At 42.3% G+C, this 22,170-nt stretch overlaps 1 protein-coding gene across 1 annotated transcript in view; it reads right to left on the bottom strand.

Annotated features, from left to right (window-relative positions):
* The window catches only part of LOC121276054 (E3 ubiquitin-protein ligase MARCHF11-like), a 126,865-nt gene extending 104,966 nt beyond the window's left edge, over positions 1-21,899 (bottom strand). Inside the window, exon 1 of the mRNA XM_041183999.1 lies at positions 21,519-21,899. Coding sequence (XP_041039933.1) covers positions 21,519-21,899 — 381 coding nt within the window. The remainder of the gene's footprint in view (positions 1-21,518) is intronic.
* Positions 21,900-22,170: the final 271 nt, after the last annotated feature.

A 22,170-nucleotide genomic window follows, 5' to 3' on the forward strand; every position in this document is an offset into this window, starting at 1 on the left:
ACATTGATTTGAACAGAATGACAATTGGACTTGTAGGCAATGTACTCTTAACAGGTTACTGCCCATTTTTTGAAGGGAAAAAATACGCCATTGTGTACTACTTAGGATTAGATTTTAATTATGTAGAATACAATAATTGTACCTTTGGAACATGGCTAGTCATCCAGCTTGACTGCATGGATAAAAAAACTTCTCTCATAAGAATCCTAAGTCATGAAAAATGAGTTTAGTGTGCTTAAAATTACTTACAGATAAATGTGAGTACACAACAAAACCTGTTGATAATTTGGCACTTAATTACTATAAATTGCCTTGGAAAAAATATTAGATAGATCTTTCAATGAGTTTGCCCTCCCAACAAAAGCTGCACATAAAAGCAAAATACTGCAAATGCTGGAAATCTGAAATAAAAACGGAAAGTGCTGGAAATTCTCAACAGATCCGGCAGAATTTGTGGAAAGAGAAATAGAGTTAATGTTTCAAGTCAATAAGAGGTCATGGGCAGAATATTGCACACGTCAGGTGGGCACATGCCTGACCCAAACGAATGTAAAATGACGCACGATGACATCGGGTGAGCGTCCCAAAGTCATCACGCACTCGCACAATATCTCAGTAGGCAGGCCTGCGCAGGAGTCGGCAGCACACCTGTCAACAATTAACAGGCCTATAAAGGCCATTAAAGTAATAATTAAATGAAATTTTTCGCTGCTCGTCCGACCTTATGGTTGGCGGCAGGATGAGGTTTCTAACAGCAAATAAAAATTAAATAAAAAGTTTTAAATTTCATTCATAACACGTTCCTGCTCATGTGACAGAGTCACATGAGGGGACATGTTTTTAACATTGCTTAAGTTTTTAATTTTTGAGTTTACAATCCTTCAGCTGCCTGAGACAGCTCTGTGCCTCAGGGGGCTTTCATTGTGCTCACCCACGCGCATGCGTGAACCTCCGTTAATTGGCCAGCCAGTGTGAAATTGATGTCAGGGCCCAATCGTGAGTGGCAGTTGACTTTGCAACCGCTCCCAGGCCTGCCCACCGTGCCCGCCCAACAAGGTGAAAATCCTGGCCCATAAGATTATAATAAATAGAAGCAGTAGGTCATTCGGCCCCTAAAGTCTGTTCCCACATTCAATATGATCATGGCTGAACAGACTTTGGCCTTAACTTTACTTTCCTGCCAGACCTTCATTACCCTCGACTCCCTTGTAGATCAAAAATCTGTCTAACTCAGCTTTGAATATATTCAATGACCCAGCCTCCACTGTTCTCTGGGGAAAGAATTCCAAAGACCAATGACCCTCTGAGAGAAGAAATTCCTTCTCATCTCAATCTTAAATGAGAGATCTCTTATTTTTAAACTGTGCCCCCTAGTTCTAGATTCCTCCATGAGGGGAACCATCCACTCAGCATCTATCCTATCAAGCCCCCTCAGAAGCTTATATGTTTCAAGCCCCCTCAGAAGCTTATATGTTTCGATAAGGCCACCTCTCATTCTTCTGAACTCCAATGAATACAGGTCCAACAAGCTCAATCTTTCCTCATAAGACAACTCCTCCTAGGGATCAGCCTAGTGAACCTTCTCTGAACTGCTTCCAATTTAAGCATATCCCTTCTTAAGTAAGGGGACCAAATCTGTACACAGTACTCTGATGCAATCACACCAAAGCCCTGTATATTTGCAACAAGACTTCCCTACTTTTATACTCCATCCACTGACAATAAACACCAGCCTTCCTAATGACTTGCTGTACCTGCATGCTAACTTATTGTGATTTATGTACAAGGACACTCTGTTCCACAACATTCTGCACACTGTCTCCATTTAAATGATATTCTGCTTTTCTATTCTTCCCATCGAAGTGGGTGACATCATATTTCCCCACATTTTACCCCATCTGCCAATTTTTTAGCCCATTCACTTAACCTATCTATATCCCTTTGCAGGCTCTTTGTATCCTCTTCACAACTTGCTTTCCTACCTACATCTGTATCATTAGCAAATTTAGTTACAATACAGTCAGTTTCTTCATCTGACTGTAAGTAGTTGGGGTCCCAACACTGATACCTGTGGCACTCCATTAGTTACAGTTTACCAACCTGAAAATGACCCATTTATTCCGACTCTCTGTTTCATGTTAGTTAGCCAATCCTCTGTCCAGGATAATGTATTACCCCCAACACCATTAGCTCCTGTCTTGTGTAGTAACCTTTTATGTGGCACTTAATCAAATGCTTTTTGGAAATCCAAATACAGTACATTTACTGGGTCCCCTTTATCCAAACTGCTTGTTACCTCCTCAAAGAACTTTAATAAATTTGGTAAATAAGATTTTCCTTTCATAAAATCACTTTGACTCTGCCCAATAGTGTTATGATTTTGAAAATTCCCTGCCACTACTTCCTTCATAATGGATTCTAGCATTTCTCCAATGACAGATGGTAAGCTAACTGGCCTTTGGTCATCCACAAAATGTCAATGACTTGAAATGTTAATTCAGTTTCTCTCCTCATAGGTGCTGCCAGACCTGCTGACTGGATCCTTGCAGGTTGAGAGAACATATCTGAAATTTGGATCTGCATGCCCTTTGTTATTTTCATTCAATGTTTCATATAATTCTTTTCTCAAATATGTGGGTGATTTTTTAAAAATTGTATGACTCCTTTAATTTTTTAGCACAGCTGTGCACACATGGTATTTAAAAGGGGCTGATTTTTACGTGGTCAGCATGGAGACTTTCGTGTTGTTTTATGGCCACACAGCTTTAGAGGCGCTTTGTTTTCAGTCTATCAATTTTAGTGGAAATGTGGATCAGAATTCTCAATATGCAATCCTGACAGGTGAAGCTTCACAAAGGGAGAATAAACTAAGAAAATTATCCATTACATATATTTAAAATCTATAAATATATCTCCATATTCATTTTTATGATGGCTTATTTAAAGTGTGCAAAGTATCAGAGTTGTGTACTCGTGTGACGTAGTTTTTCTTTTTAGATCCTAGAGATGTTGGAGTATTGGAGATTCCACTTTTGACACTGTTTTGACTTCAAGTACTTCCCAGTTAGATATCCAGCATATAGAGTGAATCTCTCTGAAGGTCAAAATTCTCCTTTCTAGCTATTTGGGTTCAATGGGTAACAGAATTGATAGCTTCAATGTGGTTTTGAATAAAACTGCATAAATTTGCCTAAAATTCAGTGAAACTTAGTAATTTCACTCAAAGGCCATCAGTGTGACAGGTGTGAGAAAATAACAAAAATATATTAGTACTGTAGGGGATTTTTCTTTGATGGTAAGATTAAGATATTTTGCTGCTAGCTTTCCACCATACTTGACTCTGCTAAAACTGAAATAAGGATGTTTGGAACTGAACTGAAGGAATATATCTCCTCTTAATGGATTACAAATTATGCACACGATGACCTGGGCCTTAATTTTTCAGGTGGCAGGTGGGCTCAACGGGAGCAGGCAGGGGTGGCCGCCATTTTACATGGGAGGGCCAATTAAGGCTAATGCACGTGAAAGAGCACTTCAATCTCCTGGAGGCACGGAGCTGTCTCAGGGAAATTGAATGGCTATTGTACTTATTAAATAAATGGATGTAAAATTCAATTAAACATGTCCTCTCATGTGACTGTGTCACATGAGATGGCACATGTTTTGATTTTGCAGAAAAAATATTTATTTACTTAATAAAAGCCTTAGGAAACCTCAACCCACTCGTGGATGAGGTTTCCTTAAAATTTTTTGCCTGCCCACCAACCTTAAGGTGGAATGGGCAGCATTTGACAACTACATCAATGACTCCACTAATGGCCTTAATAGGCCGTTTACTTATCGGTGTGCATCCGCCGAACAAAATATCACAGCACTGCGCGATGACATCGGGACACACACTTAACGTCATCGCACGTCATTGTATGCATCGGCGTATTGGGCCCATCCCCACTCCCACACGCCGACTGAAAAATCCTCCCCCGAAATTTCTCTGGCCTTATTGACACCACATTCAAACTGACAGCCTCCTACAGGAATTACACCAATGAAAATCTACGCACAAGTTTCCTACGGATCCATTTTGTCTACACTGAAATGTGAAAACGACCATAAAACACATTCAAACACAATGTAGCCAAGCGGGGGCATGCAGAAACACAGAAGGAGCTAACTTAGGAAGTTGGAGGTAAGTGTTAAACTGTTTCTATTAATTATTTTGGATTATCCAGCAAGAATTGTAAAGTGCATGGAAGGCCAAAATTATTCTTTCTACCAGTTCTGTTGCATGTTTTGATCTGCTACCTTGTCTTGATGAGGCGTTGCTTATTTCATGAGTGACTTGAGATAGTCAATATATAGTTTTTCCTGAAACTATTTATTAAGAACTATTTACAAAGACCTCATGGTAAGCACGTGGTTTTCTGGACACAGACTGATCTGTGTCTTGCTCTCTTGGAGCTTCTTGGTCATCTGACTCTGATATCATGCTTACATCATCATCAGCCTCATCGTCTTATTAATGTAACAATTAACCCTTTACTCTACATCTCCCCTCATGTATAATCTCAAAGCTGTTACATTATTTTGATAAGCTATTTACATTACATTCCCAGCATCTGTAAATCTCATACTTTTTACAGCTTCCATCCAACTCCTACCTCCCCTCTCCTCCAAGTCACGGTCACCAAAGGCATCAATCCCCAACAGTGTTCTGGGCTCTCTTGGAGGAATTGTTGGACATATGAGTTCCACTATCTTCTTCTTGGAATGCAAACACATTGGTGGAGTGGGATAGCAGCTTCTCATGACTGCTGGTTCATGGGCTGTGACTCTTACGACAAAGTGAATGTAAAGGCTGTGAAAACCAATCAAGCCAAATCTGATTTAAGAAAGAAATCTTCAGGACTCGGACAAAAACAACCCCTTGAAAAGGAATACAACAAACTGACATTCTCTCTGTAATCTTCTGTGTTGTACACTGGGGAAAGGTGAAAGCACCGGCTTGAGGAAATGAAGCACTTTGATCCCTAATGAAGAATTTCACAGCTGTATCATTCACAGTTGTCGTGACAATGAGAGAAGAATTCATAAGACATGAACGAATCAGGTAGATGAAAAGAAGCACAAGGAACATCCTGAAGGCATTGCCGGATATGAGGAAAAGACAACTTCCCAACTACTCTTAGGGTAGGAATTGCACTTTTTGTGGGTAATGGTATCATTTCCACACTCGCTTCAATGTGAGGCTGCTCCACTGTAGGCAATAGGATGTCAGCATGAGAATGTAGGACTGCACCATCATCGACAATGGAATAAACGTCCGGACCTGGATCTATATGAAGTTCCTGTGTAGTAATCTTCAGCTATAGAAGCTCTGTAGTTTGGGCCTCTGCTTCCTTACAGAAAGGAGATTTGAGTGCATCCATGACTTGCTGGCAAAACCCAAGTGTGAGCTGTAGCTTACTTCCATACAAATTAAAATGCTCTGAACTTCCTCTATTGGTTTGATCCAACCGGAAGTTAAACATCTCATTCTCCCTGGATATCTTTCTGATGACTGCAAGCAATTGTTGATGCATGTCATTGGTGGGTTAGTGGAATGCATATGCAAATACACCTCTTTAAATCTTCTTCATCAAAACAATGATTCTGCTCAAAAGAGACAACAGAGACTTGAGAGGTGGTGGAGTCAAAGAGTGTGGCAAGATCTAGGACCTCCTCTTCAAACAGATCTTCTGCTTCTGCAATGGCTTTATTCCCTTGAACTGTGTCCGGAAAGAGCCAACCAAGATCAAGAAACTCCTCTAACGAATAGTCACCATCTTGTATAGTCCTTCCTGTTTCCGCCTCTTCTAGCCTGTCTTCAAAGAGAAGTGAGATATCTGTAATCTCCTCCTGTGGTCCAATGGATGGTATTGCTGCAATAAAGAGCAGCTCATTCCGTAATGAGTGGACTTCAATTTCTGTTGCAGGTTTGAGGCTTACCGGTCCTCTAAACAACTTTGGAAATTCATCCCTGAATATTGCTCTGCTATCCTGTACTGTTACCTCATTGATCTTTTGTCAAAGACCAAGTCCCAAACAAGTTGACCTGCTGAGCAGAGAAATTTGCTGGTTATGTAATATATAAAAAGCTTTGTTAATTTCTTTATCTTCATGCCTAAGGATTGCAGTGTACTGACCCTTCACTTTCAGGTCTGTGCCTCCTGGCCCTTGTAGCTTTGTTAGACAGTTGGATTTTTACTTCCTTAAGCCAGTTCTGAAGCCAGTCCAATTTGTCCGATAAGACTGTGACTCCTGCCCCAGTGTCCAAATTAAATTCTGTTCCGCATCGTTGGACTGCCAAGTCTACAGACTGGAAGTGTTTATCAGGTTTCTCCCAGGAAATCTTGAAGTTGGGATGCTGTATTTCCTATTTCCTGGACTTTAAAATGATTGGTGGCTGGTTCCAACTTCCTTCCTGTTAATTGTGTTTTAGATTTGCAGAATTGTTTAAAATGTCCAGGCTTGCCATAGAGAAAGCATTCAGCTCCCCCTGCTTGGCAGTCTTCCCGGTGGTGTTGTCTTTTGGCACCACATCTGGAACATTTTAAAATAGGTGGAAGAGTTCTCCCCACCCCTTCAGCCATTTTGGTAGGCTTTTCCGTGGACCTTTAGTTGGGCAGGGCTCAGGACTTTGGCCTTACATACTGGATTGCCCCTTCCTGAGCCTCCATGTCTCCCTGAAGTACACCCTGATTCTGCTGTCATAGCTCTGCCTGCCTTGCAAACTGTTCAGCCTTCTCCAAGGTCAAATCCAGTTTGGATTGTAAAAAGTCCAAGTGTGTCATCGAGCACACCAACTACAATGCAGTCACAAATTAACTCATGTTTTAAAGCTCCATATCCACAAATGCTGGCCAATCAATACACATCATTAATGAATGAATCAATGGATTCACCCAGCCTTTGGGTCATCTGGTTGAATCTCGCACATTCACTGACTCTTAGGGCTGAAGTACGTATTGAAGGCCCTCATAACCTCCATGTAGGACGCCAAGGCCTCTTCAGCCACATGTCACACCAAGACATCATTAGCTATGACTCCAATCACATACGAAAAGTGTATCAACCTGCTGTTTTTCTGCCTTTCCTTGTAAGCCCAAAGCTGTGCAATACCTTCCATATTATCTCCTCCAGAGTTCCCATTGTTGTCCTTGCTGTGGATCCTCAATGTGTTTGAAGGGTAATGGAAGGGATAGCAGCTGTTCAATAGCTGGCTATATCACGCATGATTCATTGTCCCTACCAAGGCATATTTAGGTATATAGTTTTTCAAACTATTTATTAAGCATGATTTACAAAGACCTCATGGTAAAAATATAGTTTTCTAGACACGGACTCTTCTGTCTTGGTCTCTTGGAGCCTTTTGGTCATCTGTCATGCTTACATCTTAATAAACCTCATTTCCTCATTAACATTAAACCTTTACTTTACACTGTTTATATAGGTCATTCAGGGGGTAGGAACTGGCCATTTATGGGATTTATTATCCTCTCTGCTACTTGCTGATTGTAACACCTTGGAATTCTTCATTACGAATCACATGGAATGGTGGAATTAGATAGGATATCAGGGGGCAAGCTGTCCAATGATTTATGTCTCTTCCCTGAATAGCTATGTGGTGGCTGAAAGACTGCAGGATAAAAGCATCAGGGCAGCTTTCCACATGCTGTACTTTGATGTGCATTATCCATTGCTGCATATCACAATCTGCATGATCAGCAAAACAAATTTTGAAATGGAAAACTTTCCTGCCTAAATGTATCAATGACTTCTGTGCTACTGCCTTCAGAGCCACATGCATGTGGTCAAAAACCGCATGGAGCTGAATTTTCCATTCGTCAGGCGGGCGGAGCTGACCCAATCATGGGTGGGCGTGGCCCCAATCACCGGCCGCACCGTCATTTTACATGGGCAGGCCAATTAAGGCCCGCCCAGCGTGATGTCCGCAGGGAAGTGCAATGCACTTCCTGTGCGGGCGGGGGGGAAGCCCTAAAATCGAGAGTGTACTCTTTCTCATATGCACACGAAAGAGTGCACGCATCTCCCTGAGGCTAAGTGCAGCCTTAGGGAGATTGCCTCAACTTTTAAAAATATTAAAAATAGAGAAAAAAAATCCCTAACATGTCCCCTCATGTGACAATGTCACATGAGTTGGGACATGTTCATAATTTCCTTAACAACTTTATTAAAATTTTTAATACCCTACATGAAACCTCACCACTGCTGGATGAGGTTTTATGTTTTTTCTAGTTGCCACCGGGGCTCCTGGCCTACCCGCCAACTTTAAGGTTGGATGGGAAGATCCTTTAATTGCTTAATTGATCCTGTCAATGGCCTCAAGTGGCCATTTTGGTGCACCCCCCGCCTTCCTGAAAACTTAAACGGGGCGGGGTGATGTCAGGGGTTCCGCCTGACGTCAGCCCGTGTCATTTTACGTGTCGGCAAGCCCCTGCTTGCCGACGGTAAAATCCTGCCCCATGAATCTGAAAGAAGCCAGAAAACCTGCAAAATTGATTGGTCCTGTCTCTCTATTCCACATGGTCAATGCCATTGCTTCTGAAGTCAGGCGTCTTCCAGAAAAGGCCATCTGCTACCTAGTAAATTCAGATCTTTGCATTTCTTTGGCTGATATTACACATATTCTCCACGAAGGTTCCAGAGCTATAAAAATCCAAGGATGTGATGGCATTCATGTGTACTGATAATGCCCTTCAGGATAATGACTTTGGCTTGAGGTTTTCTTCCAGATGACAGATGGATTGCATGCATGAGTGAGGGTTAGGAATCCAAAACCAACTGGTACAGTGGAACTGACAGCAGTGTTATTGTACAGTGCAGGTCCCACTAAGAGGAAGAAAAATGCAAGGAAACTTGCAAAGGACAGAAATCCAACAAAATATTTTTTGGCCTTTTCAACGCACAAATCCATGATCAGATGTCGGGATACTTACGCAGAAACTCATATGAACTGCTCTTTAACATAGGGCTGGAATAATATAAATTAGTGGCCAAGGGCTTAGCAGGCGCACAATGAAAGTAATCAAAAACATCGAGAAAACACAAGTGTAGCAATGTTCCTGCATAAAAATCGAATTGTTTTCCTCAACAGATATCTGTACCACATTGCACATACAAAATACAAGGGAATTCCTGGATAATTATTTTGAAATTGAAAACAATCAGAACTTCATTGTTTAATTTTGAAATGGAATATTAATGGTTAAAATAGGGTTACTTTGTAGGGTGTGCCAAGTTTAGTGTATTGTATGTATGACATAGAACATAATGAAAAAACTTGCATAATGGGAAATTCATGTGGCTATAAGTATCATTGAGCCCTTAGAGACTCGAATACATTACTTGACATCTCTGCTTCAAAATATGTGTTGACGTCTTCTTTGCCGCTCAACTTCCGACTGAAAGTTGTATTTTTTTTAGTGAGTCACCATTGGCAGGTTTAACCGTGCAGCTGTCATTTGTTAGATATATTTTATGTTGAAAAAAATTCTTATACAGAATGTTGCACTTCTGTAAAATAGTACATTATTTTTCAACAAAACTATTTATTTCTATCAACTGAACCCCATTATATGATGTCATGGTAAGGTACCAAAGCCACAAAAAAAAATCAAGTTGCCATAATGTCAGCAACAAAAAACCTAACAGCACATTACTAAAAACTCGTTGTGCTTGCAAAACAGTTGCATGGGGGCAGGGCAGGCCACAGAACCCATGTGAGACTAGTGCTGGAAGGTTATTAACATTAGACAGGCATGGAATCAACATTACCTGCTACCCACAAGCTGTTTATTGGTTGCCCGCCTATGCTTATCTTTTGGCTGGGGGAGGAGGCAGGAAATCACCATTATTAACACCATTTAAAGAAAGTATACACTCTTTTTAAAAAGCAGTAGAGATGGTCTACAGATAACTTACAAATATATTGCCAAGACTGGAGAATTTTAGCTATGGGAAAAGACTGGATAGCCTGAAGTTGTTTTATTTGGAACAGGGCAGGCTGAAGGGAGATTCAATAGAGGTGTATAAAATTATGAGGGGCCTAGATAAAGTGGATAGAAAGGATCTAGTTCCCTTGGCAGAAAGGTCATTAATCAGGAGGCATGGATTTAAAATAATTGGTAGAAGGACTAGACAAGAGTTCAGAAGAATCTTTTCACCCAGAGGGCAGTGGTGGAACTCTGCCTGAAAGGGCAGTAAAGGCAGAAACATTCATCACACATTAAAATTCTTGGATATGCTCTTGAAGTACAGACAAGAACTGGAGAGTGGGGTTAGACTGTTTAGCTCCCTTTTGCCTGCACAAACACAATGGGGGAAACAACCTCGTTCTGTGCCATAAATCTTCACTGTTTCTTTGGTTGCACTTTGGCTGCAGAGAGCAGGAAATATTTTCTAACAGCTTTTCTAATAACTTGAGAGCTGCACCTAGGGTATTCAAATTCTCTGACGCAGCAGGAGGCTAATGTTGCTTACACAGTCTCTGCCCACTGAAAGAGCAGGTCCTTAACATAATGGGCTGCAAGTTTGTCATGGCTGTGACAAGTGGAAATTCTGGTGGAGATGTCTGGAAGGCGGTCACTCATCTCTGTCTGCTTACCCTTGACATGGAAAGCTATCCCTTGGCCCTTAATTTCATTTCATGTGCAGAAAATGTTGAGGCCCCAGTGATACTTCAGGAAGGAGGGGCAGCCTACTTCACAATGCACCATCACTTAACCTGCCCCCAACAAGTACCAGCTCAGCGATTGGCACCACGTACACTTTAGAAGGTAGGCAAGACGGGTGTTTTGACATGGTGAATCACTCAGCACAACTGTGGGGGAGCTACAGTAAGGGAACACAACAGTACAGGGCTCAGATGTTGACTTCAAGAGCCCAGACTTTTTTTTTTAAAGTTGACATACACTAGGAAATGCTAAGTGCAGTAGCCTATCTGGCAGTGAGCTTGTGCACAATTGCTGACAGCATGGAGGAATCCAGCTTCAACTTATGTTGGGGCTTTCAACAAGGCATGGAGATCATGCTGTCAGCCATGGGGTGATGCCTACCATGATGTCGCCTCTTCTGACAACTCTGACAGATTCCATTGCAGCACATGCTATTCTCATGACTTACCTGCAAAGAAGGCCCAAGGTCATCTGATCTCAAACATCCAGCAGCCACTCTACACTTGCTTCCTGGCTGCTCCATAAACTTAGGCTAAACAGTGCACTTTGCACACATCCTGCCTGAAACTTGCTTGGCGTTCAAATCAAAGTTCTCTGTGTCTCTTGTCTTTTCTCATAACTAAAGCTTTTCATCACTGATATCATATTGTACATCCTTTTAATGATATTCACATCCTTCCTAAACTGAGAGGTGTCAAGCTGAACAGAATTCTTGTAGGGGCCTCATCAAAGATCCTATTGGCTTAGCAATGCCTTTTAGCTTTTATACCCTTGGGTGCATATTTATAAAACCAGAATCCCATAAGTTTTACCATTTAATGTGTATGCATAGCTTGATGCATGGTGCAGGAGGGAGGGCTTCAGATTCTTGGAGCACTGGAACTGGGGCAAGAGGCACCTATTCAAAAGGGTTGGGTTGCACTTCAACAGAAGTTGGATCAATTTCTTTACAATGAGGTGCACTTGTTTAAACTAAAAATATACAAGTAGAAAAGAAGAATTGAAAAGGATTGAGAGAAGTAAGTGGTATCATGTTAGACAGGAGCAGACTAAGAAGAACTATGAGGAATACAAGGACAAGTTTAGAATGCATGTGTGGTGAAAAATGATGGTAAGTTACAAGCACAAATAGCCATGTGGAAATATGGTGTGGAGGCAATAATGGAAAAGTGGCTTAAAAATGATGAGGAATTGGTGTTAATATGGAGCTATACAAAAATGTTCAGAAAAGATAGGGAAGGCGAAAAGGGAAGTGCAGTAGCAGTACTGATAAGGGAAGACATTGTAGTCTTAGAAAGAGAGGATATAATTTCAGGGCAGCACCATTTGGTTAGAGTTGAGAAGCAGAAAATGAATCATGCTACTTGGGGTATTCCAGATGCCTCCTAATAGTGAGAGGGAGAGAGAGGAGCAAATCTGCAGGGAAATAACAGAGATGTTCATGGACTGTGGAATGGTGATACTGGGGGATTTTAATTACCTAAATTTCGGGCGGAATTTTCCCAGATTTGCACAAGGTGCGGTAGCGGGCCGGCAGCGGCAATAGTGGGTTTTCACGAATGCTGGATGCAGTGGATGCCCGCCGGGATGACCTGTACCTCTGTTCTGGCCACAGGATGGGCAGCAATGTGACCAATCCAGCTTGGGAGGCGGTGGCAGCGGTGGTCAGTGCCAACGACCCTCAGAAGAGGACAGCCACCCAGTGCCGCAAGAGGATGAATGATCTCCTCCGTTCTGCCAGGGTGAGTCACTCTTCTCTTCACTCTCAACTCTCACACTCACAAACCCACCACACATCCATAGGGCCCTCACTCACTGCCAGTTCAAGGGACATCACCATTCACACTCTCACATTCATCGTCATTGTTCTCATCCCTTCCATGGGACCACTCACCACCCACACAGGCTAGGCATACTTATCATCTGGCCTGGCAGGTGTCCTGCTTACTCTTTCTCCATCTCTATTCATGCAGGACAAGCTGGCACACAACAAGACAGAGAGGTCACAGATCGGTGGCGGAATGCCCAAAATCAAGGCCCTCATGGACTTTGAAAACAGAGCCATCCAGCTGGCCGGTCCTGTGCTTACAGTGAGGTCTGCAGTGCTCTACCAAGTGAGGATCCAACAGTGCAACATCCATCGGACAACCATGCTGTGAGTGATGTGTCCTGTTTCACAGGCCACTGCCATGCACTAATTATCCCCCTTTGCTTTCACAAGCACATCTGCCAAACAGCCAACAGAGTCCATGACCCAGGGCCTCCAGTCAAGCCCCAAAGAAACCTTTGAAGAGGAATCTGAAGGCACCCTCCTTGAAGTCCCAACACAGCACTCACCCACACCCTCCACCAGCACAGAGACATACACCTCGGTGGGACCTAGCTTTAGAGTAGCCTCGGGATCACAATCTGGTGAGCACATCGCACTGTCTGATCCACAGCAGGCAGAGGCAAGGATTTACCAGGTCCCTGGCACTCAGAGGACTGCTGGAGGCCAGAACGTTACTGAGTCCAAGTCAGACGACGAGCCTCTGGACTTGATCATAACTCAGTTATTGGAGTTGCAAAGGCAAGCTCCAGAACATCAGGAAGGGACGTCTGCTGCATTTCTCAGATTGCAAGGCATGATGGAGGAGCCTGTCCGGCTTCAGGCTGAGGTGATAGTGCCAGCATGCCAACACACCGAGGTCAACACTAGAAGGCCAGTGGCCGCTATGGAGACCTTGGTCCAGGACTTCTCTCCTGCACTGCTGCGCGGGCTCAACTCCATTGCTGATACCATAGTTGGCCTCCAACAGTGTGTACGTGATAGGGGTGCCAAGCAGCTCGATCTCACTCCACCTACTGGGTAGCACATGCAGGAGCTCCTGCTGCCCCTTCTTCCTGAGGCTGCTGCTCCTGCCTTTGCATGGCCAGGAGCCTCCGTTGCTCTCTCCTCCGTCTTCTATGCTCTCTGTAGGCCATCAAGCATACAGCTAAGTCACCAGGCTCCATGCTCTTGATGTAGTCCTCCTGCGGCATGAAAGAGAGAGAAATGGTTAGCATGGATGTACTTAGCACCTTTCCTGGCCCTGTGTGACCGCCCTTTAACACTTCCCGGAGAGTGCTGGTCACCCCTCGGATAGCCACAGATGTGTGCGCTGCATAGCTGCCCTGTCAGCCTGTGACATGGGGGCAGACTGCTCCTGACTGGGATGCTGAGATTGTAATGGGCTGTGAGCACCTCCAGCAGTGACTGCTTCATGGTCTGCATTGGTGAGGAGATTGTACAATGTGTGCAGTCCAACTGCTCCGTGGTCCAGTAAAGTGGTCGTGGATTTGCAGTCTGTGCCGGTGGGGTGGGGGAGTGGTTGGCAGTGGGGGTAAGGTCTGGAGCGCTTGGTGCCACTTTGGTGCCTCCTCATTGCTTGCGTGGGAGGGCAGTCTAGGAGCCTGATCCCAATCATATCAGCGTGGCAGCGCCTGAACTGTCTCAGTTGCAGAGGAATGGTCAGTTTATACAGGTATCCCTTATGCATGGCGACTTCCCTTGCCTACCCTGTCCCCCACCTCAATTTCTTGCATGCAGGATCCTATACCAGGGCAGCAGTTGCCACCTCTCTGCCCCCAACAACCCCTCCGAGGCTGGGCAGCAGTCGGCCACAGACATCCCCCTGACAACAGTCCCCTCCCAGGCTGGCAGCAGTTGCCCCAGGACACCCCCACACCCCTCCCCCCACAACAGTCCTCTCTTTGGCAGGGCGGCACTTCACCCCAGCCCCCCCCCCCCAGTGCCTCAGAAGCCTGCCATGCAACAGGCAACACTGGCAACCTCTGCAGAACAATACTGTTCACTCACCTCCAGTTCCCCCAAAGTGAAGGCCACCAAGTATACATCACCTGTGTGTTGTTGTGAAACACGTCGACATGCTTTCCCGCCGATGTGTACAGATGATCCGGCAGGGGTACAAGATCCTGCCGGGATGGCCTTTTAATGTTATGCTGATGTATTACAATGAGCTCCCCGACAACCATTGACGAGACATGAGGCCCGCTATCGGCGGGCTGAGCAGACAATCCCAACCATCATGAAAACAATTGTGCCATATTGTCTGCGCACACCACCACATCACGCCCGCTACTAGCAGGCACAGAAAATTCCACCCATTGATTGGGATAATGTTAGACTAAAGGGTAAGGAGAGGGAGGAATTTCTGAAATGTATTCTGGAGAACTTCCTTGACCAGTATGTTCTCGATCCAACTATGAAGGAGGCATTGCTGGATCTGATGCTGGGAAAAGTGATCGGCCAAGTGGACCAAATGTCTGTGGGAAAACATCTGGGTAAAAGTGATCATCATATCATGAGGTTTGGATTACAGTGGAGAAGAGCAAGGGACAATCTAAAGTAGAACTTCTAAACTGGAAGAGGGCTATCTTCAATGGGATGAGAAGGCATCTGGCCAGGATAAAATGGAACCAAAGACTGACAGGAAAAATGGTAACGGAACAATGGGGTGATATTTAAAGAGATGTTTTAGATACCAGGTTAGGGACGTTCCACCAAGGGTGGCAGGTAGGGAAACCAAAACCAGGGCTCTTTGGATGATGAGAGATGTAGAGAATTCAAAAAGAGAGGGTGTGTGATGCATGACAGGTGAGATCCAGGCCAAATACAAGAAGTTGAGAGGGGAAGCGAAGAGGAAAAGAAGACTGGCAAAGAGAGAATCTGAGAATAGAATAGCAGTTAACATAAAAGGGAATCCAAAAATTATTGTACTGACATGTAAATATTAAGCAGGCAGTAAGAGGCAGGTAGGGCCCATTAGGGAAGGCACAGGACAAGGCTAGAATACATAATTAGTACTTTGTATCTGTGTATACTAAGGAAGATGCTAATAAAATATCAGTAGAAGCAAAAATCACAGAGATAGTGGGTTGAAAACTGATGGGATGTGCTAGAAAAACACTGGCTTTCCTTACAGTGGATAAGTCATCTGATCCACATGACTTGCATCCCAGGTTCCTGAACGAGGTTGCAGATACTGGAAGTGCTTGATCTTCCAATCTTCCCCAGATATGAGGGAATTGGAGAGTGGTAAATGTGATGCCCCTTTTCAAGAAAGGCTAAAAGGTAGTAACTTGAGGCCAGTCAGTTTACCAACAGGGGTGGATAAGATTTTGGAAATAATAATTAGGGGGAAAAAATCAGACAATTGGAGATATTTTAGTTCTTAAAAGAGTGCTGGCATGAATTTGTAAAATGCAATTTGTGCTTGCTAATTTAATTACATTTTTTGCTGAAGTAGCAAAGAAGTTGATGAAGGTAATGCTATGTATTACATAGGATTATATAGGATATAAAAAAAAACATAGCAATGGATTACACAGGACATAAGAAGCAGGCCATTTGTCCCAACCAGCCCTTGCCAGTGTTTATGCTCCACGGGAGCCTCCACCCATCTTTCCTTGGCTAAGCTTCGCAACCATCTATTCATTGCTCGTTCATATGCTTGTCTAACTTCCTCTTAAATACATCTATACTACTCACTTCAACCACTCCCCGCAGTAGCGAATTCTGTATTCTTATCACTGTTTGGGTAAAGACGTTTATTCGGAATTCCCATTAGATTTCTTGCTGGCTATCCTATATTGATGGCCTCTAGTTATGCTGCCCCCCACAATAAGAAATATTCTATCGCCTTCTTTTTTTTCCCCCAAGAGAAAAGAGAACCAGCCAGCCATTCCTTTCCTGATATATATACCCACGAATTTCTGATATCATCCTTGTAAATCTTCCCTGCACTCTTTTTAATCTATATTCTTTTCATATATAGCATCCAGAACTGCTTCAGTGCTCTTAAGTATGTCTAAATGTTCAATGCAGGTTTAGCATAACTTCTTTTTATTTCTATCCCTCTAGAAATATAGCTTTGTGCTTGGTCTGCTTTTTAATGGCCTTGTTAATCCGTGGCACAACTTTTAGTGATTGGTGTATTTGTATTCAAAGATCCCTTTATCCCTCTACGTAGACTTGCACTTTCCAAGTATTGTATTACCTCACATTTATCTGTGTTGAACTTCATTTGTCAATGTATGTCACCTATATGGATTTTAAGAAAGTATTTGATCATGGAACATATAAAATGCTGGTTAACAAAATTCAGGTTCATGGACTAGGAGGATTGGTATCAGCTTGTATTAAAAAAAATGGTTTAAGGACAGAAAACAGCAAGTCATGGTAAATGGTTGTTTTTCAAACTGGAAAATGGTATACAGTGACCCCAAGGGTCAGTGCAAGGATGACCACTTTTTTGATACATATGTAAATGATTTTGATATTGGAACACAGAATAAAACTTAGCAGAATGGGTAGACAAGTTGCAATGGAATTTAAGATAGCAAAGTGTGAGGTAATGCATTTTGGCAGAAGAAATTGGAAGAGGCAATATAGACTAAATGGCACATTCTGAAGAACGTACAGGGGCAGGCAGACTTGGAGGTTCATGTGTATAGATCTTGGCAGGTGGTAGGACATATTGAGAGAGTGGTTAGCAAAGCATATGGGATCTTGAGCTTCATAAATAGAGGAAATAAGTACAAAAGCATATCAAAAGTTATGCTGAACATTTATAAAGTTTTAATTAGGCCACAATAAGAGTATCGCATCCAGTTCTGGTCACTACCCTTACAGAAGGATGTGAAGGTCCTTGAGAGGATGCAGAGGAGATTTATTAGAATGATTGCAGGGATGAAGGATTGTGGCTGTAAAGTTAGATTAGAGAAGCTGGGGTTGTTCTCCCTGGAGCAAAGAAGTTTGAAGGAAAATTTGACAGAGGTGTACAATGACAGGTTTAGATAAGGTGGACAGAGAAAATCTGTTCCCATTAGCTGATAGCACAAGGACTAGGGAGCAGATTTAAGGTTTTGGGAAAGAGATGGAGGGAAGATGTGGGGAAGAGCTTCTTTACCAGCGAATGATAATGGCTTGGAACAACAGCTTCCTGTTTTCTGTCCTTCAACCAACTTCCTAAGCTGCTGCATTCCTATTAATACTATATGCCTTCTGTGTGGCACCTTCCCAAAATGCATGTATGCATCCATGGCATTTTTTTCATTAATGGACTCCATTATCCTAGGTCTGTAAGACAAATCCATGCTGGCTTTACTTCACCCATATATTTTTCGGTGTTAACATTATTCCATAAAATAGCCTCTGGTAGGCTGAAAGGTAGGCTGACTTATCTACAAATATCTGAGCATTTATAATTTCCTCCCTGACATTAGGGGATGTGTGCAATTAGTGCCCAGTCCCATTTAAAATTAATAATTTTTTTGAGTGTTACTTTCATATCTATGGCTATCTTACCTAATGGTTACACCCACTCATCTTGAAGTCCTTCATTCACAACATCACCCTTTGAAAACCTACCAAAGTACTCATTTAGTATGTTCATCTCTTTTTTAATCCTCTACAAGAAGATTTCCTTTAATATTGATGAAAAGATAAACATGTTGCTGAAGGTTTTCATCTTGAACTTCATCAAGACAATCACAAGAATACTAAATTTCAAACAATCATAACAATTTATACTACAGGAGAAAAGGAATGCTGATTGGTTGGCAAGTCAACTCTGGATGCTTCTGAGTAATTCAAAAAGGTACAAGGCTTGAACAACTTCCTTTTATTTGCAGAGAATGGGTCCCTTTGCATGAATGCGTGTCACTTCGAGCAAGCATAAGTGAGCCACATTATGAGCTCAACTAATTATCTTAAATTGATTGTTGGTATAGCTACCAGTGCACTCCGGATTGTTCAGCAAGTGCTGCTCAACTGCTGAATTACATTTAACAGTAGACATTTTGTTTTGGGTTTTATAAGTGCGGGCTGGATGAGTATGGTTTGTACTCTGCTTATTATAAACAGCTGGAGGAACATGTTGCTTGATTCGATCAGCTAATCGTTGAGACGTATGACCTGGCATCACACCAGCAAACTCACAAATGGGCCAGAGGCCGCAACTTTCAGACATGAGAAGTGCCAAGCCTACCTCTGGGAAAGACAAAGTATCTAAACAATTTGAACAACAGGTTAAGCAAGCCATTTCACATTGTTACTATGCAGTGACAACAAGAGTTGTATTTTCCACTGACATGATGCTGTCATCAATCCAAAAAGACATTTTGCCTACTACATGATTAAGCAACATTGTGAATGAATTTCAGTATTGGTGCGATGCCACCAATGTAGGCTATACATCCCAAAGAACTGAATAACATGTTCCTCCAGCTGTTTGTAATAGGTTGAGTACAAACCATTCTCAATCAGCCCATGCTTGCAAAATCCAAAACAAAACACCTGTTAGATGTGATTCTGCGACTGGATAGCACTTGATGAATGCACTAATAGCTGCACTAACAATTAATTTAAGATAATCAGTCAAGCTCATAACATGGCTCATTTAAGCTTGTTAGAAGTTATATACATTCATATGCAGGGATCATTCTCTGCAAACAAAAAGAATATGTTCAAGCCTTGCACCTATTTTGAATTACTCAGATGCATGGGAACTTATGGTTTCCCATTCTTTCCCCATTGAAGCACCTCAGCCAATCAGAATCAACTTGCCAACCAGTCAGCATCCCTTTTCCGTTGTGGTATTGTCTGTGTTTGTTGTCTGTGTTTGAAATTTGGCATTCTTGCATTTATCCTGATCTGTGCAATTTCAGCAACATGTCTCTCTTTTCAGTAACATTTGAGTTCTACATTACTAAGTGAAGATTGCCTTTATTGTCATTGATTGATCCTACCCTTTCTTCAACTATTCTTTTACCTTTTACAGTATTTCTAAAATCCTTTATTCTTTAAGTTATCCTGTAGTCTTTTTGTCTTCAGTAATTTTATTCTTGTATACTTCCCCTCTAATTTTATTTTTTGGCTTAATTTTCTTTATTATTATTTATTCTGTATTTGTCTTATTCCTCTTTTTAAAGTTTTAATTTTAATTTAATTTTAAATATCTCTACTCAGCCAAAGAATTCCAGATTTTGTCACACCAGTTTTAATTATTGTAGAAATATCTCTAGTTTGTACCCTAATTTAACATTTCCCATTGTTTGTGCACCAGTTCATATCAGCCTATTTGCACTGATTTCCTTTTAAATTCAGTGAAATTATTTCCAAGTATTTTACCTTGATGTTTGACTGTTCCCTCCTAATGTTTATATTGAAAAATTGTGTTACTATAGCTGTTTCCTAAATAGCCCACTACTCATAAACTATCTACATCCCTCATATTATTACTTAGGAATAGATCCAGAATTGCCACTCTGTTGGATCAAAACGTTACTTAAAAAGTAGAATATTATATAAACCTTTCCTCTTATTATCACTTTGGTAACACATTTTATTCTACTTTTGGTTAATTAAAGTCACTCGTCATCATGTCCTTGCTATTGCTGTTTTATATATATCTTCCCCATCATCCTTGATCTCCAATATGCTCCAAGTGAAGTAAGAGCTCCTTTCTTATTCCCTGACTCTAATCAGCTTTTGCATTACCTCATGTTCTGATGTTGTGATAGATTTTTTTAAACATTGCTGTCCCGTCTCCTTTTGATCTCTATTGTATTTTTTTCTTAATATTTAGTAAGCTGGAGTTTTCTGCTCCTGGTTTTGCCCTAGCCTGAATGATGTCTTTCTTAACGCTATTACGACAAACCCTCCCTGTTGTTCTAAAAAAAAACGCCCCTGAACTGCAAGAACAAAGCTTAAGCAGATTATTAGTTAAATATGAACTCGGAGATAAGTTATACCTGAGAACATGGATATTTATCATTCTTTACAGGAACAATTCCTATTTGACAAAAAAAAACTGAAATGCATTGCTAACGTTCCACAATGCCACACCGGCAACTTTACTGTGTGGTTTATCTGGCGCAATTGTGGAATTTTATCTTGTTATTTCATTAATATATAATTAAATAATGTCACAGTGATAGCAAATAATTATTGGGTTTATTCAAAGACTCAAACCACTGATTCGCAAAGTGCAAATGAATGGTTGTTATTTTCAGAAATTAAATTATCCTAAATATCCACCATGTCGCTGGTAAAATGCTATACGTTCCCTGTTGATTTTAATAAGTACAACATAAGCACAAAACTGAAAATATTTCATTATTTTGAATTTTAATTGTAAATTGTAAAACGTGAAGATGGGACTTGAGACCTGCTTTCCCATTGGTTTTCAATTATCATGCTCCATTATTGGAATAATGTACATATTTTCTAAATGAATCTGCTACCAATGTATTATTTTAGTTACTTGAAGTAATAACATTAATGTCCGCAAATATGTGTATTTTTTTGATGGAAAGACTTAATTTGCTCAGTGTACCGATGACTTCCATCCATTCATTAAGAGAAATGGAGGTAACAAGTGAATGATCTGCCTCTGCCAGCACTTTGCTTGCGCAGGAGGCAGTTACACGAACATTCATGAGCTTGAAGAAAATATCAAGTGGCGCTGACCAGCGTGCTGAAACTAAATGCATGATGAGAAGATGTCTCCAGTCAGCCACCCAGCTATAATGTACTGTGCAACCAGTCGTATGGGATGTTAACATCACAAAAATATTTAAATTCCAAAGTTGTAATAGTTGCACGTTTCTTTTAGGATATAAGAGGAAACATGATAGTGTAAACAGATATATCTCTTTGACACATTATTTAGTTGACTATTAGATGAACAGCGTTGTGTTTTTTCACAGATTGCAGGGTGATTTCTGCGGTTCTATTCTTACCTGTTCCGAGCCTTGGAAGCAGATTCTGCAGGTGGGTGTGATGCCCCCGTTGCGAAAGCTGCTATTGCTGCTGCACACAGACTCGGCGTCATTAGAGCAGGAGATCGCCCCGCTCTGGTATCCTTCGTGTTCGGGAGGCCGGTTCTCTTGCTTCCCAAGGCGGCAGCCTTTTCTGTCCTCGGCTTTCGCCGAGATCAGCCTGTCTTTCTCGCCGGCCTCTACTTCCTCCTCCTCTCGGTGCCTTGTGAGAGCAGGAGCTAGCGATCCTCCGCCGAGAGCGCCCCCGCCCGGGATCCCGCCGCCACTGTCAGCCGGGGCCCCGCCGCCGCCGCCGCCCTCCCTCCTCTCGTCCGGATGCGGCAGCAGTTGCCGCTCGCTCATAGCGCGGGGAGGGGGCGATCTGGACTCTGACCGGCTTCGAGGAGGAGAAGGAGGAAGGGGGGATTGTTCCGAGCTGTATGGACAGGAGGAGAGATAGAGAGAGGCAGGTGAGGGAGGGAAGGAGAGAGAGAGGAGGAGAGAGGGAGGGAGGGAAGCTTTTAAAATGCTCTGAAAGAGAGACTGACCGTATCAATCGGCATGGTGGGGTAGAGGGTCCCCTGGACTGAGGCGGTTAGGGGTGAGTCACCCGAGCAGCCTGACCAACACACAC

Source organism: Carcharodon carcharias, chromosome 3, assembly GCF_017639515.1.
Source record: "Carcharodon carcharias isolate sCarCar2 chromosome 3, sCarCar2.pri, whole genome shotgun sequence".
NCBI classification, from domain to species: Eukaryota; Metazoa; Chordata; class Chondrichthyes; order Lamniformes; family Lamnidae; genus Carcharodon; species Carcharodon carcharias.